The sequence below is a fragment of the Ostrea edulis genome, chromosome 3, assembly GCF_947568905.1.
Source record: "Ostrea edulis chromosome 3, xbOstEdul1.1, whole genome shotgun sequence".
Classification (NCBI taxonomy): domain Eukaryota; kingdom Metazoa; phylum Mollusca; class Bivalvia; order Ostreida; family Ostreidae; genus Ostrea; species Ostrea edulis.
This window is the reverse complement of record NC_079166.1, coordinates 61,156,351-61,172,688: the sequence shown is the minus strand read 5'-3', so window position 1 is coordinate 61,172,688 and position 16,338 is coordinate 61,156,351. Positions and strand designations below refer to the sequence as shown.

At 36.2% G+C, this 16,338-nt stretch overlaps 1 protein-coding gene across 4 annotated transcripts in view; it reads left to right on the top strand.

Moving 5' to 3' along the window:
• The first annotated feature begins 210 nt into the window (after nt 1–210).
• LOC125674859 (tumor necrosis factor alpha-induced protein 3-like) overlaps nt 211–16,338 on the top strand; it is a 50,176-nt gene continuing 34,048 nt past the window's right edge. The window contains exon 1 of one of the 4 annotated variants that reach the window (XM_048912183.2): nt 211–279. In XM_048912183.2, the coding sequence (XP_048768140.1) occupies nt 229–279 (51 nt within the window). In that variant the 5' untranslated portion in view covers nt 211–228. Of the gene's footprint in view, nt 280–7,155; nt 7,305–16,338 lie in introns of those variants that run through there. The other 3 variants (XM_048912185.2, XM_056158424.1, XM_056158422.1) reach the window with 3 other exon arrangements.

Sequence of the window (16,338 nt, the reverse complement as noted above, 5' to 3'; positions counted from 1 at the left end):
TGAAAACTGAGATGTGTAGTAACAGAAATTATAATCTAGTGTACCAGGAGAAAATAAGAAATGCAGACTGCGGCCTGGAACCATTCTGAAGAAGTCTGCTATTTATAAAACAGATGTTATTTAAAGGCCTGTTCAGCACACCATGTGGAGACATCGTGACTACGTAAGTAGAATTTGTCGGGGAATAACCCCCAAACTCTCGAGATTTTGTGGGAAAATAAAATAAAGATGACAGAAGGACCACGGGTTTTAATTCTACATCACAATTCCGACAACGAGGTAAGTAGTACTAGAGTTTCTACGGGCGATGCTTGTAACATTTACAAAGTACGGATCTTTATAACGAGACGTACATACAGTGCAAACGACATTAGAGTATGATACCGATATATCCCCAAAATAAAATGAGAATCGGCCGACTGGGGTAGGATGTCTTGTCTTTTTTAAATCCAGGAACAGAAATTGTTCTTGCAAAATGACAAGAATGCATTCAAAATCATGCATACATCTGGATGAACAATATCATATTTCTAAATCCGTGTATTAAGAACTCCAGTGTCCTTGTAGTGCAAGTGAATGTCTGCTCTCAAACGTCCGTATATAATGACTATGCACGTATTTTCGTACTTGACACTAGATGGCGCACCATGCTTCCACAATATTACCAAGCAGACTATTAACTCAGAGTTCACAAAGTCGAATTAAAGTCATCTGTATCAAGTGTAGAGTTTTGTTGTTGTAATGTAAGTGTAATTTTGATAAGCCTTTTTGCGGTGCTGGTTTTTTTTTTTAATGGCGTGATTACGTAAAGGACTAAACACAGCGTGTGACGATTTGGGCTTACAACAGGTGATGCATTGTTTCTTAATGAGAACTTGCTCTAGATAACGGTTGTACCTTTAGAAAATTGCTCGCAATCCTGAAATCATGGATTTTTGAAAAAAATATGAAAATGCACAATTTCCAATAATTTTACTTTCCGCAAATAGGATTCCTTTCACTACACGTACATACCGGTACCTTTCATAGATGTACTATTCAAGCAAATGTTGGGGTTTTTTTTTTTTTATATGTTTATGAAATAAAAAAGACAAATGCAAAGAAAAATAAACTTCCATTTTGACGTCATACAACAAGAGGCCCAAGGGCCACATCACTCACCTGAGTCATATCGACTCTGTTGATGTTTTCAGTTTTTGATTTTGAAAAGTTTGGTTTTATTTTCAATCAAGACACAACCAAACTTGAATTCACACTACATGGGGATTTCTCATTTCTGCTGTTCTGCAGAAGACGTCTAATTTGAAGGATTTCTTTCCGGTAGACATACATTATATACAAAATAAACAAAACCAAATGGTTAATGGTTTGAATGAAAGAAATTTGAATCAACAAAACTTAAGAACGTTTGCATTATGCTATGATTTGATTTAAATGGTCATTCTACTCTTGAAAAGAATTTATTTTTAATTCATTTCCAATATATTCTAATATAAAACTTTGGTCTCCTATTGTGGCCCCGCTCTACTCTCAGGGCCCATGAATTGACCGGAAGATACTTCCGTGTTAATTAATACGGCTAATCATGAACTTTTGTTATCGAGATGAAGATTTTTAAAGCTGTTCCCATGCAAAACTTTAATTCCCTTTTGTAACTCCATCCAACTCCCGGGGGCCATAATTTGAACAATCTTGAATTTGCACAACCTAGGGATGCTTGCACATCAATACAACTAATCATGAACATGCCGTTCCGAAGATTCTCTCCTACATATTCTCATGTGAAACTATGATTTTCTCTGTTGGCCTCATCCTACTTACGGAGACTATGCTTTCAAGAAACTTTAATCTACACTACTGCAAAAAGATTTCAACTTTTTTGGCCCAGTGGTTGCGACGAAAATGTTTTATTGCCATTAATTGATAATCTCTCCGTTAAAGAGGGGACATGGCTCTTCATTTGAACACACCTGAATAATTTGTGTGAATTTTAAAACTGGCTTTGCGGTTTTGGAGAAGATTTTTAACGATTTTTCCTACATATTCCTGTCTAAAAATCTAATCCACTATTGTGGCCCCAATCTACTACCGAGGACCTCTTCAAATTATCTGCCCCAGTGGTTGTAATTTTTTAAACTTTTGAATTATCTCCCTTTGAAAAAAAGGTGTGACCCTTCATTTGAACGATTTATATAGATTACCTCTTTACCCAAGGATACTTTATGTCAAGTTGTAAATGACCCTGTGGTTCTGGAAAAGAATTAGAAAATGTTATGTTTACTGACAGACGCCCGACAAAAGATGATCAGAAAACTCCCTGAAGCTCTCAGCTTAGAGTGAGCTAAGAAGTTGAATCTACACAATTTAGGAATGTTCGCATTCGGATCTCGTTTAAAGTCAGCATTTCACAAATTATATGGTCGTTATAACAATCTCGTTTGCAGATGCAATGTATCATTGGGTCAAACGCTGTCTGACTTGTTTCATACCGATTGTTAGGCCGTTCTTGGCACATTAATTTTGACTATGAATAACTCCGTTTACCAGATCAAGATAATAGCCAATAACGGCCTAACAATCTAACGATATTCTAGCAAAGTGTGTTAAAAAAGAAATGATGAACAGCAATATCAAATGTCATATTTCCATCTCTATGATCCACAATCCTGTTCAAATATTGAAATATTTTTTCCTATACACTTCTAATTTTATAACTAGAAAACAAAGAATAAAGTAAGAAAACTTAATTGCGTGTCGAACCTCTTCCCAATTTATGTGAGAATGTTTGTATAGCATAATCTAAATCGTACTTATCAACTATTCAACTAATAATGTGTGGAGGCAAATCTAAATCTTTCGAATTTTAGGTCAACTGAGTAAACTCAGGTGACCTATTGCAAATGGTCAGCGTCCGTCGTCATCCGTTAAACAATTGAACATTTTTAACTTCTTAATAACTACATTGTACAATGAAAGGCGAAGATAACGAACAACGATCAATCTCATAAATCCCACAATGAATGCAAAATAAAGAGTTGGTCAAACACGGACCCCTGGACACACCAGAAGTGGGATCAGGTGCCTAGGAGTAGTAAGCATCCCCTGTCGACTGGTCACACCCGCCGTGAGCCCTCTATCTTGATCAGGTAAACGGAGTTATCCACAGTCAAAATCAGTGTGCAAAGAACGGCCTAACAATCGGTATATGAAACATGTCAGACAGCATTTGACCCAATGATAAGTTATATGGGCAAACTAGATCATTCCAATTCCATTCAAACTTGGTATGGAGTACCTATTGGACAAGGGGGACATAAATTGTAAATTACATGGCTTCTGCATCTCCGGGGCCTTAGGGACGGGGCAAAACTGTCAAAATTTCAATTTTCTCTCTCTCTCTCTCTACAACCGCACATCTCTAAGAAACATTAAATGCATAGTGAAGTAGAGCAGGACAGTCTCTACCAAATTTGTAAATTTTGTGATCTCTGAGGTAGAGGTTCCGACCCCAGGGCTGGGTCAAACTTGGTATATAGTGTTTATGTTTATGTGTAAAACATTTAAAAAGCACCTTGATGCTATTGAAATTAATGGATATTTAGAATGATTAGGCAAATTAGAATGACTAGGCTACAATAACGTATAACTGTAGATTGCATTATCCAAAGAATTGGGGATTTGGCATCAGGTGGTTAAATTGGTCGGTGATTAAATGTGTTAGCAATTGGAAATTTTTAACATCTTCATGATAACTTCCACTGCATTTAAAAAAAAAATTGGTATGAAGCATTTTGGGACAACGATAACATAAACTGTAAACTGCAGGGCTCCTGCATCATCGGGGTCTTAGGGACGGGTGAAAACTGCCAAAATTTCGGTATCCACTATATTTCCATATCTGATGACAAAAACAAAATTAAAATATTTTGCCGACAGCCCGCCGTAGTTATAAGACGCCGACTATTTATTAATATTTGACATCCACTTATAATGCATATTCATCAAACATAACAGTGTCTATACATTGTGCAAGATTCATCTTCACATAATTATTCTCCAATATTCTATGGAAAAAAAGATTATGTACTATACGAAGCCCAGGGGAAAAACAGAGATGAAACCCCTTGAATTTTGGGACCAAAAAATTCTGAAAACTGGGCATCCTTTATTACTGCAAAATCCTATTTCAGCACATTTTCATTATATTGAAAATAAGAAAAACTTGAGTTCACAGCTCGAAAGGCGGCTAGAGAATGACCGCCTGAGACACACAATCGAACACTATGCATCGCAAGCATTTTCATTGGCTGAAAATTATCAGCCCACGAATAAGATACAATGTACATCACATAACTTGTAAAAACCCGTTTATACAATATTTTTCCGCTATACTTCGAAACGCGGAAAATTTTTATTAATCCCATGACAAATTTTGACCCCATATTGTGATCCCAACCTAGTCCCATGGTGTTACGATGATTACAAAACTTAAATCCACACAACATGGGCGTACTTCAATATAAATATGACTAATGTTCAAAAGATGAAACCGCCGCGGTGGTCTAGAGGTTAGAGCGTTTGCCCCGCATGCGGAATTAAGGCCGGGGTTCGAATCCCGGCCGTGACAGACCTAACTCGTTAAATCAGTTAGGGGCGTTCCATCGCCAAACCTTCGTTATCAGGCGTGAATGTCACGGGTCCTCGGAGATGACCTTAAAAACGGATGTACCGTGTCACTGTAGGTGTGGCACGCTAAAGAACCATCACTGCTCAATGGCCGTAAGTGCCGAGCATAGTAGGCCCTTCACCGGTCTTGGTGATATCTCCATATAAGTGAAAAGTGAAAAATTCTCGAGAGAAGCGTTAAACAAGATACAGCCAATCAATCAAAAGATGACTTTTGAATAGAAATTGTGAAGATCCCCTCTATATATGCATGTATTATGTAAAATTTGACACCTAATTTTAGCTACAATTTACCCACGTGTCCATGGAATAAGATTTATTCACACAACTTTGGAACGTTTGCATATTGACATGGTACCGTTTAGTGTGGCCCTGCTGCTTTTGAAAAGAATTTTCTCTCAAATTTCCTTCATATCCTCATGTAAAAGTCTAAATCCCTATTGAAACCTAACCCTAGTCAAATATAAATATGCATTAATTAGAATGCTTCCACATCATTAAAACTATATCGACTAAACATTGTCAGAGGATTTAGATAAGAAAAGTTCCAGAGATTATGTATATATGTCCCAATGTCAAATTTTGCTCCCCTATTGAGGCCCCATCCTATCACCCACGAGGTGGGTGGGGGTGTCATGCTTTGAATAAAATGGCATCTGCACTATCTGATGACACTTGCATATTAATATAAATAATCATGAAAAAGATTCCCTCAATATATTCCCAGATACAATTTTGTTCTCGTCTTGTGGCCCCACCCTACCCCGGGGTCATGATTTGAACAAACTTGAATCTACACTACCTGAGGATGCTTGTATATTGATATTACAAATTATAGCTTGCTGTTCTTGAAAAATTATTAGATATTTCCTATACATCCCCATGGGATACTTTGACCACATTCGCAAATTCTATGGTTGTTGTAACAATCTAGTTCGTCAATACAACGTATCATTGGGTCGGATGCTGTCTGATGTGTTTCATACCGATTGTTAGACTGTTTGAATTATGAGATTGATCACTGTTCGTTGTCTTCGCCTTTCATTGTGTTCCCTTCCTACCCCCGGGGACCATGATTTGAACAATTTTGAATCTCCATTTAACATAAATTTCAAAGGATATGACCCTTTATTTTAATAATTGTACATCAATTATTACCCAAAAATGCTATTTGACAAGTTTGGTTAAAATTGGATCTGTGGTTCTAGAAATGAAGTCTAAAATGCTATTAAGACTTTACGGACAGACGGATGTTGGACAAAATATATTCAGAAAAGCTCAGGTAAGCTAATAAAAAAGTTTACAGCCATTGCAGATGCTACCAGTTTGAAATTGAAGTAAATTCTTTTGTGATATAAATAAATCCGCTGATAGTTTTGTAGGCATGTTAGACGAAAATTGCGTGGTTTTATCGCATGTTTTAAGCTTTCGTTTCCCATTTTTGTTGACTTAACACCAGATTTCCACTCCATTCTGCCTCTATTGATCAATGTCATCTTGCTATCGTCTTTGATTGATACACTAATTAAATGTCCCAGTGTTACTTAAAGATCGAAATGACTATGTCTAACTTGTGACGGTGGAATGATAGTACATGTATATCAAGTCTAGTTCTAGAGAACTATTTAACTTTATCGCTAGTTTCAATATAAATTACCTTAATGATATGCAGTTATTGATATTTCTTGAGGTCTATACGGTTATTTAACTATATGCATGTATGTACAAGAGAAGTGCAACTTAAGCATCATATTGATTACGAAGATGTCAATTATTGTTTTAAAACATCAAGACTTTGAATTGAGAGAGAGAGAGAGAGAGAGAGAGAGAGAGAGAGAGAGAGAGTTGGTATTCCAAAATATATTCACATCACTAGCACTTTTTGGATTTTAACATCCATCCTTAGATGAATACAAATATTTTGAATAGTGATTTAAATATATTTTGGAATTGAATATTTTCCTGCTCTTATATACATGTATATATCTCGAGTACTCATTTAAATTTTGAAAAGGATGCACGACGCAATATGAATGACAGAGGTACATGGGTACAAGTACATAAATGATGTACCAATGTCAATGTACTTGAAATACAATTCGAATTTTAATTAATCAAAGTACGATTACATGTTTTTGAAATTTATTTTCATTTACATCTCCAGTTTTTAACATAGAAAATTACACTTGTCTAGTGCAATTGACCCCCCCCCCCCCTCTCCCTAAGTGGATAATTAATAAAACCTGGATAGCATAATTATTTTAAGAATTGAATGGAGGGAGTAAAAGTGAGAACACAAGATTTCAAAGGTCAGAGTTGAGCGTTTAAAGTGTTTTTCGGACAAAATTGATACGTAAAAAATAAAGAAAGGTTAGATAAAGCCAAACGTTACACAATAAACCACAACATCAAAGAAAGTTCACAAGTTCTGCTATTTATATTGACAGCCTCTAAAGCAATCGTTACATAAACTTCCTAATATTTCTTCCGCGAGTATGAGAGAGACGTGAATTAGATAGTATATAATACAGTTTAAATCGGGAAATCCCCTCAAATTTACGAAGGTCAGCCATTGGGAATATGTGCATTCTGGACTGAAGGAAGATCCAAATCATGAGGTATGATATTTGCTTCATATTCAAAGTTCTGTAATTTAGCTTGGCAAATTATTAATGGGATATTTAGTAGTGATCAATTGCAATTACACAAAATAAAAAAAAGGAATCTTTTTCTTTCTAAACTGCACCAGTTATTCCGAAATGTAGATGAATAAGAATATTATTTCTAAACGTATTTAAAATTAAAAAAAAAGAAAGAAACTTGGGCATTTCTTTTCAAAGGAGAGATGATTAATGACTATATAATGTCTGCATCCTAAACAACAGAACATGCACCGCACGCATAATTCTAGATCCATGGCTGAGCGATTTCCTTTTCACAACATTTATATAACATCAGTCATTTGTACATGGGTAATGATTATTTCCACACTTAATTTAAAATTATTGATTTGACAGATGCTACCACTTTTTCTTCTTTTTTTTTTTTTTTTTTTTTTTTTAAATAACCGTTACGATAGTAATAAATTGTACTGCGTGTTTGTCAGTATTTAAATCATTTGTATCCCGTGGGGATCCGGGTTAGAATAGGTCCTCAGTACCCCTTGCTTGTCGTAAAAGGCGACTAAATGGGACGGTCCTTCGGATGAGACCGCAAAAACCGAGGTCCCGTGTCACAGCAGGTGTGGCACGATAAAGATCCCTCCCTGCTCAAAGGCCGTAAGCGCCGAGCATAGGCTTAAATTTTACAGCCTTTCACCGGTAATGGTCACCATGAAGTGAAAAATGAAGTGAACAATTCTCGAGCAACATACATACAATCAATCAAATCATTTGTACAGTGCAAGGTTTCCAGAATATGCACAATATTCATTAATCAATATTTGTGTATATTTTCCCTCAACATTTAGAAATACGTCTTTGTGTGACTTCAAACTGCATGGCATTCGTGGGTGTTTTTTCTCCCTTGTTTTTCCCCCTCAAGTTTTGCTTTTGTTTTGTTTTTTATTTTAGATTTTAATTTAGATTTTTAGACGCATTTTCAAAATCTAGCGAAATATTTGTATTAAATGATTCTTAAGTACATGTGCCTTATGTATCACAGTGAATATGCTTGTACTCAGCGTGTAGATAATCATAAATACTTTGATGATTGATGTGGATTATGTGAAAAATAGAAATTGCTTAGTTTCAAAGTTTTGGCTTGACCGAAAAGCAGAGGCAATATATATAGCATTTTCTGAATATTTTTGGTAGAATACGTAATTAAGGTAACGTCGTCTAATACACTTGAAGTTTGTTATGTATTCTTGTTACGTAGATCCAAATCAAAGAACCTCAATTTTCAGCCAATCACAAAATGCATGTACCCGAGAAGCGTCAGTTTTCAGCCAATCAGAGAACACGTGCTCTCAAGCAGCGCTTTGTACCGCCCCTTTCGCTCTCTTTTGTAAATTGAATGTTTATGTTGTGTGTAATTAGCAGGGAAATACTTTGTTCTTTCCCTATTTTTATACGGATCTTATTAATCCCAGGTAAATGTATTTATAAATCAAAGTACACGTAACAACAACTAACAACAGTTTCATAATCTTCTCAAGTCGAGGCTTTGTGATCCATCACATTTGTCACAAACATGTGGTGGATCACAAATCTTTCACTTTGTAAGATACCTCATCAATTCTCTTTAGAAAAGTGGACATGCATAGCCAACACTCACTTCTCTTCACAAACCTTCATGATGTAGTCTGGAAAATGTGTAAATACTGGAACCTGTGACCGTTTACGCTTCGACCGACATGTCTGGATTTGAGTAAAAGACTAGTTATTTCCAGAATTTTAACATTCATGCATGCATCTGTCACAAGTTTTTTTTTTTTTTTTTTTTTTTTTTTTTTGTTTTTTTTTTACACTTATTCGCCTTTGATTATTTCCACATCTTCTCTGTCGGTCGGTTGTATATTGTTTAACATCCCGCTCGAGAATTTTTCACTCGTATTGAGACGTCACCATTGCCGGTGAAAGGTTACAAAATTTAGGCGCATGCTCGGCGCTTACGGTCTTTTGAGCAGAAAGGGGTCTTTATCTTGCCACACCTGCTATGATATAGGGTCTCAGTTTTTACGGTCTCATCCAAATGACCGTCCATTTAGTCGCCTCTTATAACAAGTAAGGGGTACCGAGGACATATTCTAATCCGGATCCCCACGGGAGTACTCTGTCGGAAATCTATCCGACACTTGCAAACGAGACTTGATGGTTTACACATCCTCTCGCGAACCCTTCAGTAATACCGAGTTGTCTCTATGTTTAAAACACATGAAATTGACATTACACCTGGACAGCTGTTCGAGAGTAAGCGCAACTATAGGATTCCTTATCATTTGTATATATTGTTTAACCTTAAATTAGTAACATTCTTTAGCATAATGCTAATACAAAAATGTTGCTATGTCTTTCCATGTGAATGAGATAAAGAAACCCTTACATGTAATGTTAAAATGCACCAGTCCAAGCAGGATTGCAAGGTCATTAGAGCCAAGGTCAAGGTCTCCAGGCAGTCGGCAAGCAGGGGCATAGCCAGGGTACTTTTGATGTGGACGCCCGAGTAGGCAGGGGTTAGGGGGCCACCTTAAGGCCCCCAATGGGTCCAGGGCAAAGCCCCCGAAAGCTGGTAAATTTCAGACGATTTTAATGTGAATATTCGACCCTCCTGAACGCATTTTTCGTACACTTTATAAAACTGTAGGAGTGGATATAAACTGAATCCGTTAATAACAATTCAAGAGAGGACAAATATAATTGTCATAAATATTGCCCTTCACTACCTTTTGATATTTCTAATCCTCCACTCTTTCTTTCTCTCTCTCTCTCTCTCTCTCTCTCTCTCTCTCTCTCTCTCTCTCTCTCTCTCTCTTGTTGCAAAATTGATGTGGACGTTTGTGCGTACAAACGTACGCCTGGCTATGCCCTTGGCAAGGAATTGAGGTTTTAATTCATTGATGTCCCTTTCGCCGAACCATACCATTATATGTTGATTTCTCTCCTTCTGAGTTCAGGGTCGTTTGCTAGCACTTTACGCGGCCCGTTACACTACTGATGAACCAGTATCGAGTAGCACTATCTCAGCACCTGCCACAGCGTATAGGCGTAGCTTGGGTTCGAATATTACCGAGGCAGGGGGTCTGGGGGGCTGCGCCCCCCAGAAGCTATCGACATTTTAACAACGTAAAAGGTTTTTTTTTTTTTTACCGAGGCAGCTGCCTCGGTTGCCTCAATGGAAGCTACGCCACTGGAATACTGGAATGTTGTTAATACTTATACAGTGTACATTTATTAAGAACACAATGAGAGATAACAAATGGTGGAGGCTAAGAGAACCAGATATATGTAAAGTATATCTTAAATAAATATTTAACTTCTATCTGTTTCTCTGTTTGATCTGATCCTTAACGCTGTCTCTATTATAAAGGAATGGGACCCGGATTTCACCGAATTGTTAGACCATGTTAATTTTTTAGCGACCATGATGCGCATTGAAACTTTCCCCTATAACACTGCTTGATAATGTGGCTGTAGAATTCAGTTTCTGTGCAGATCACTGTTTTCGAAGCTCCATTGTGTTACATGAAAGCTCACTATTTGGGTCAAATAACGCGAGATAAAAAAAACAACAACAAAAAACAACCAATGTACTAGTAGTCCGTGGCCACGAATTAATAAGTCGAATTAGTTTATAGTGGTCACGAATTACCGGTAATAAGTCGAATCTGTATATTGTGGCCACGAATAAATAAGCCGAATTAGTATATATCGTGCCGGTCACGAATTTTAGTTTCATAGTATGTAATACAACTGGATGTAAATTTCTCAGTTCATGAAAATGACAGTGGACAGGGACTATGGAAATTAACATGGAATGTGTAATTCAATTCTATATAATTAGGCAACATTTTGAATGCTGATTTTATATTTTCATTTTTATTTCAAATGTAAAGAAATCACTGTCTAATTTGTTGGGTATATCTGTGAGGTGATTAACAGTATTGGAAAACGTGATAATCTATTAATAATATGCAAATTATCATGTTTAATCACCTCACATTTACGCATATTACATCATCGACAAACCTCGTATTTGGTCGTAGTCCCCAGAGCTGTTTAGGCGAGTTATCGCACGTGTCCCTGGATAAATGCCAATCTTATAGCTTTAAAAAAATATGTCTGTAAACAAACTATTGGTGACTAGTTTGTTTACAGAAAGACATTATTTTTATTGAATATTTAAAAATGACAAGAACCTATGCGTCATAGTTATGCATTAAATATACATGTCCTTGAATTCTATATATAAAAACGTAAATGTCCATTACTGATGTAAAAATGAGGAGAAGAAGAAGAAAAATCTATGAACACAACATAACCCAAACAGGTAAGCAAAAGATAGGATGCTGTACACACATTCAGTAGAAGCTGACCCTCTTCATAAATAAAAGAATATCACTGGTGTGAGCATCTGTAGGGGCCGAGGCGCGGTATCTTGCATGCATTGTTTGTCTTTGAATTCAAATTATAACTTGTCATGTCTCTACTTTCAATGATTATTTTAGGCCACAATGGGAATCTTAAAGGTGAATGCACACACACGGGACATATGCTATCGTAATATCACTCTACTGTCGTGTCATAAGTATATTGCATCTTGTCTATAGAACTACACATGTATGCATATTTCGTGGAAATTTTATAACAAACGACTGATACATGTATATGTAAAATGGCACTGCAAGTAGTGAGTTCGACTGAGCTGACGTGTTTTACGATTGATTGATTGATTGATTGGTTGTATATTGTTTAACGTCCCTCTCGAGAACTTTTCACTCATATTGAGACGTCACCATTGCCGGTGAAGGGCTGAAAAATTTAGGCCTATATTCGGTGCATTGAGCAGGGAGGGGTCTTTATCTTGCCACACCTGCAATGACACGAGGTATCAGTTTTTGCAGTCTCATCCGAAGGACTGTCCCCATTTTGTTGCCTCGTATGACAAGCAAGAGGTACTGATGACCTATTCTAACCCGGATCATTACGAGAATGTGTTTTTAAAATATGAAGTTCGTTATGTAATTCAAACAATTATGTAGTTTATTGAAGATAGAAGCATTGCCAAGTCCTACCAGGACCTCCGTTGTAAAATTCATAACCGCAAGTCACTCTCAGGTGTGACGTGGCTATTGTACAAGAGGGCTCGAACTCATGACCTCCCGGTAACGAATCGAATGCTCTAACAATTGAGCTACTACGACCCTCCCTCTCTCTCTCTCTCTCTCTCTCTCTCTCTCTCTCTCTCTCGGGGACCCAGGGTGGTTTCCCCTGAATATATTGATAGTCTTCGGCCTTTTCAAAACCTTTAAATAGAATTTCACAAAACGATCGTCTCGCTGACACTAAAAACAAGTTTCAGGGTTATGATTTGATGTGGATGTTTACACGCGAAATTCAATACATCCCATCGGGGGGTCACAAAACTCTCGTAACATTTAGCGGCTGACGGGCAATAACATGATTTCGTTGTTACCCGTTTCGATTTGCTTTCTATAATAGAACAAAAAGCTCAAGGGTCTAGAGTCGTTCACCTGAAGATTGACAGAAAACCGTAGTACTTAGCAAATTTTGTCTTGTGGAATCCATGCAGTGGTTGTAGACATTAATTAGTAGTTGGTTCGAATTGTCATTCTCTATTCTATTAATATTATATTTAAAGCAGATCCCATGCATACTATACTTTATTAAGTAGGTTTGTACTCAGTTTTGTTAGCATGTATTAATGATTGTACTTTGGGTCAGTGACCTATGAATTGTTTTTAAAATATATCACTCTTATATATTGAACTATAATAATATTTTTACAATCTCAAATAACCTATACGGGATAAATAGGAAAATTAAAAGTTCTAAAATCTGTGTTTAAACTTAAGAAAAAAAACCCCGCCTGAACAAAAAAAAAAAGAAAACCCAAAGAACAACCCCACAGAAAACTGACCCAACCCCACCCGCCAAATGATAAATAAATAAAAAAAAACACACACATAAAAAAACCAAACAAGCCAACCTTTTCTGTGATTGATGTGCTCCTGAAATCCAAGAGTTTTTGTCCTGTCATTCTGTCTGAACCTGTAAAACTTCCCTATAACTGTTGAACCAAAGGAGAAAGACTTCACATTCGGCAATTTAAGAAATATACGTGAGTTGGGCTGTAGCTAGCCCTCTCCGATTTTATTGGGGGGGGGGGGGGGGGGGGGGGGCTACAACTCCTTAGGATCTCCGTAATGGTGCAGATGCTGAAGTGATTAACTCCCACAACATTTTCTATCATGATTCTAAACATTTGCTGGCTCTCTTTACGTAAATAAAACGATATTGAATTCTATGTTTCTTAGTCAATATATAAAGTTATAACCTGCAACTAACGATTTGTGAGGCTCTATTCTACCGTTTTTAACAATTTAGATATATTCCAATTTCTCGATATACTGAAGTTTTAACTTCCGGTTGTCCAAGTTGTTTGCATATGCCCATATAAGGTAGTGTTTATATCTATGGACGAGTACGGAGGAGAAAGCGATTTCTTCGGTATTGAAAAGGTTTAATTTTGATATCAAGTTAAAAAAAAGAAGAACAGCAGTGTTATTCATAAAAATATCTAGCACCATTACGAAGATCCTTATAGAATAGTAGACCTCCCCCAAAAACGTCAGAATAAAAACCATCGGAGAGGGCTACATTATTTCAGCTAGGCTGTTCATACCAGAGTATGGGCCACAATGGAGTGCAAGTTCTTGAAATACATGTTGATATTGTGCTCGCTGTCTGGTCATATCCAAGTGATAATGAATAAAATCCAAAGGCACTTGTTTCTATAAAACACTTACGACCCCTGTATACTAATAATATCACGTTATTAGTATAAAGAAGTCGTAAGTGTTTTACAGAAACAAGTGCCTGTGATAAAATCTTTTTGAAAATGAGGGGGAAAGAACAAAACAAAATAATAAAAACAAAACCCCACAAAACAAAACATTCAAACTACAACGTACTGCTATCCGCTATAAAGTAACGGTCCGGACAAGAAATTAAAAAAAATACTTTGTGGCAACGCCGTTGACTTTTGCCAAATGAACTTGATTTTGAAAAGGTCAGTATAAAATCCCCAAAACACTACATCTAGCAAATGGACTGCATGTCATAAAACTTTATGGACAGGACGCGTAATACATGTATTACCGACAATGGGCATTTGGGGAGCTATGGCTTGAACAAGAACTTCTTCTTAAAAAAATAGTGAGCTTGACCTTAAGTCAAATGACCTTTGATTAAGTTACTACATATCACATGACCATGAGACCACCAACTATAAGCCTGCATAGTTAGTTATGTGTAAGAAAATGATTTTGAATATTTTACTGGTGAACACTTCCTAAAAATGCCTTGGTATAGTTATCTTTGCGCTAAATATGAACCTGCTATGACTCTCCAACTACTTGAATATGGTTTGAAAAACATTTTTAACTTCGTTTACTCTTGAGCCTTACCTAAACTTAGCTTAAACATGATTAAAAAGTAAGAACCTTTGATGCTTCTTCATTGCAAATTTTAGGATTGATTAATTGATTGTACATGTATATTATTCAAATTCTAGATTGTGGATAAAAATTATATATACTTTAATTAGACCTTAATCATGTGCCCTAATTTCAAGGTTGTGATACTCAAGTGGTCATAAGCATTCTGTGTGTGAAATACGAACTTCTGAATGATTTTTCTTTAGCAGAGCTACATATATGGGCGGCTAAGAAGAGACAATTAATGTTTTAAAGGACTGGTTCACGTTTTTAAAAATAAATATTTTTCGTTTTGATGTTGAACATTAAACACATATATAATTGATTTAAAGCTGACAATTAAAATTTGGACCTTCCTAATACAAGGATAAGAGCTATACTTTAGCTTTAACTCTGTGTTATGTAAAGAAGCCTAGAGCTTGTTTCTGTTTACAAATAAACTAGTGAAATATTAATTTTGTAATTTAAAGCATCGTGATTTAGCAGACACTAATCTTCTAAATGGCACATTGTACTTTAAAGAATCCTTGAAATGCGATACATATCATAAACTTAGATCAGTAACCATATCTTTTAAAAACTCCGCAAACAATAACACACTTCAATTTTGGTTTACACAACAAATGCATGTAATAAACTCACTATATTGGGCTTCTGTCATTAAAGTATAACCTTATTTTTTGTGAAACCTTCTCAACACATTAGACACGCGGGCTGACTAATGATATTTTGATCGTTAAATGTGAAATGCGTTTCGGGGGAAATCAATCCCTTTAAATGGTGGCCTTAGTTTACCTTGACCAAATGACCTTTTGTTTACAATCATTACATACGTACTTGCCATAAACAATGTTTTGCTACGTACGAACCTGCAATGGTACTCCCTTACAGTTACAATCAGAACAAGAATGTTCGACTTAAATTCAAATTTCTACCAGGATTGAATTAAACAATTTATTACTTACAAATTATCAGCTAAACCATATGATAAATATACATGTAATAATAATACAATCTGTCTGGTTTAGATGTAAGAAATTAACGTTTTATTGCAATGATAACCCTCTCGCTCTTTCTCTTCCATTTAACAACCCACCTGCACAATTCTTTGCATTATGAACGTTTTGTCTTTCAATAACAGACACAACTCTGTCATAGAGGGCAAACGAAAACAGTCCATTACTTAGAGAAAGTTTACTTACTGATATCTTATCTATACTCCTTCTGTAAACAAAGACACCAGACCACACTATTTTAAAATCATCCATAAATACCATGTCAACAGCTTTATACTTGCTATTTCATAAACCATTTCGTGAAAAATAATGTTCCCGACTAAGGGAAAATAAATATGTTCCAGCTCTTTAACAAAATTGTGCTGGTCTCTATCTAAACAGTCACACATAAGCCTGTTTCACACTTGAGCTGTGTTGGCAAAATGGAAAGCATCAATTTCAAGCATGAAATATAAA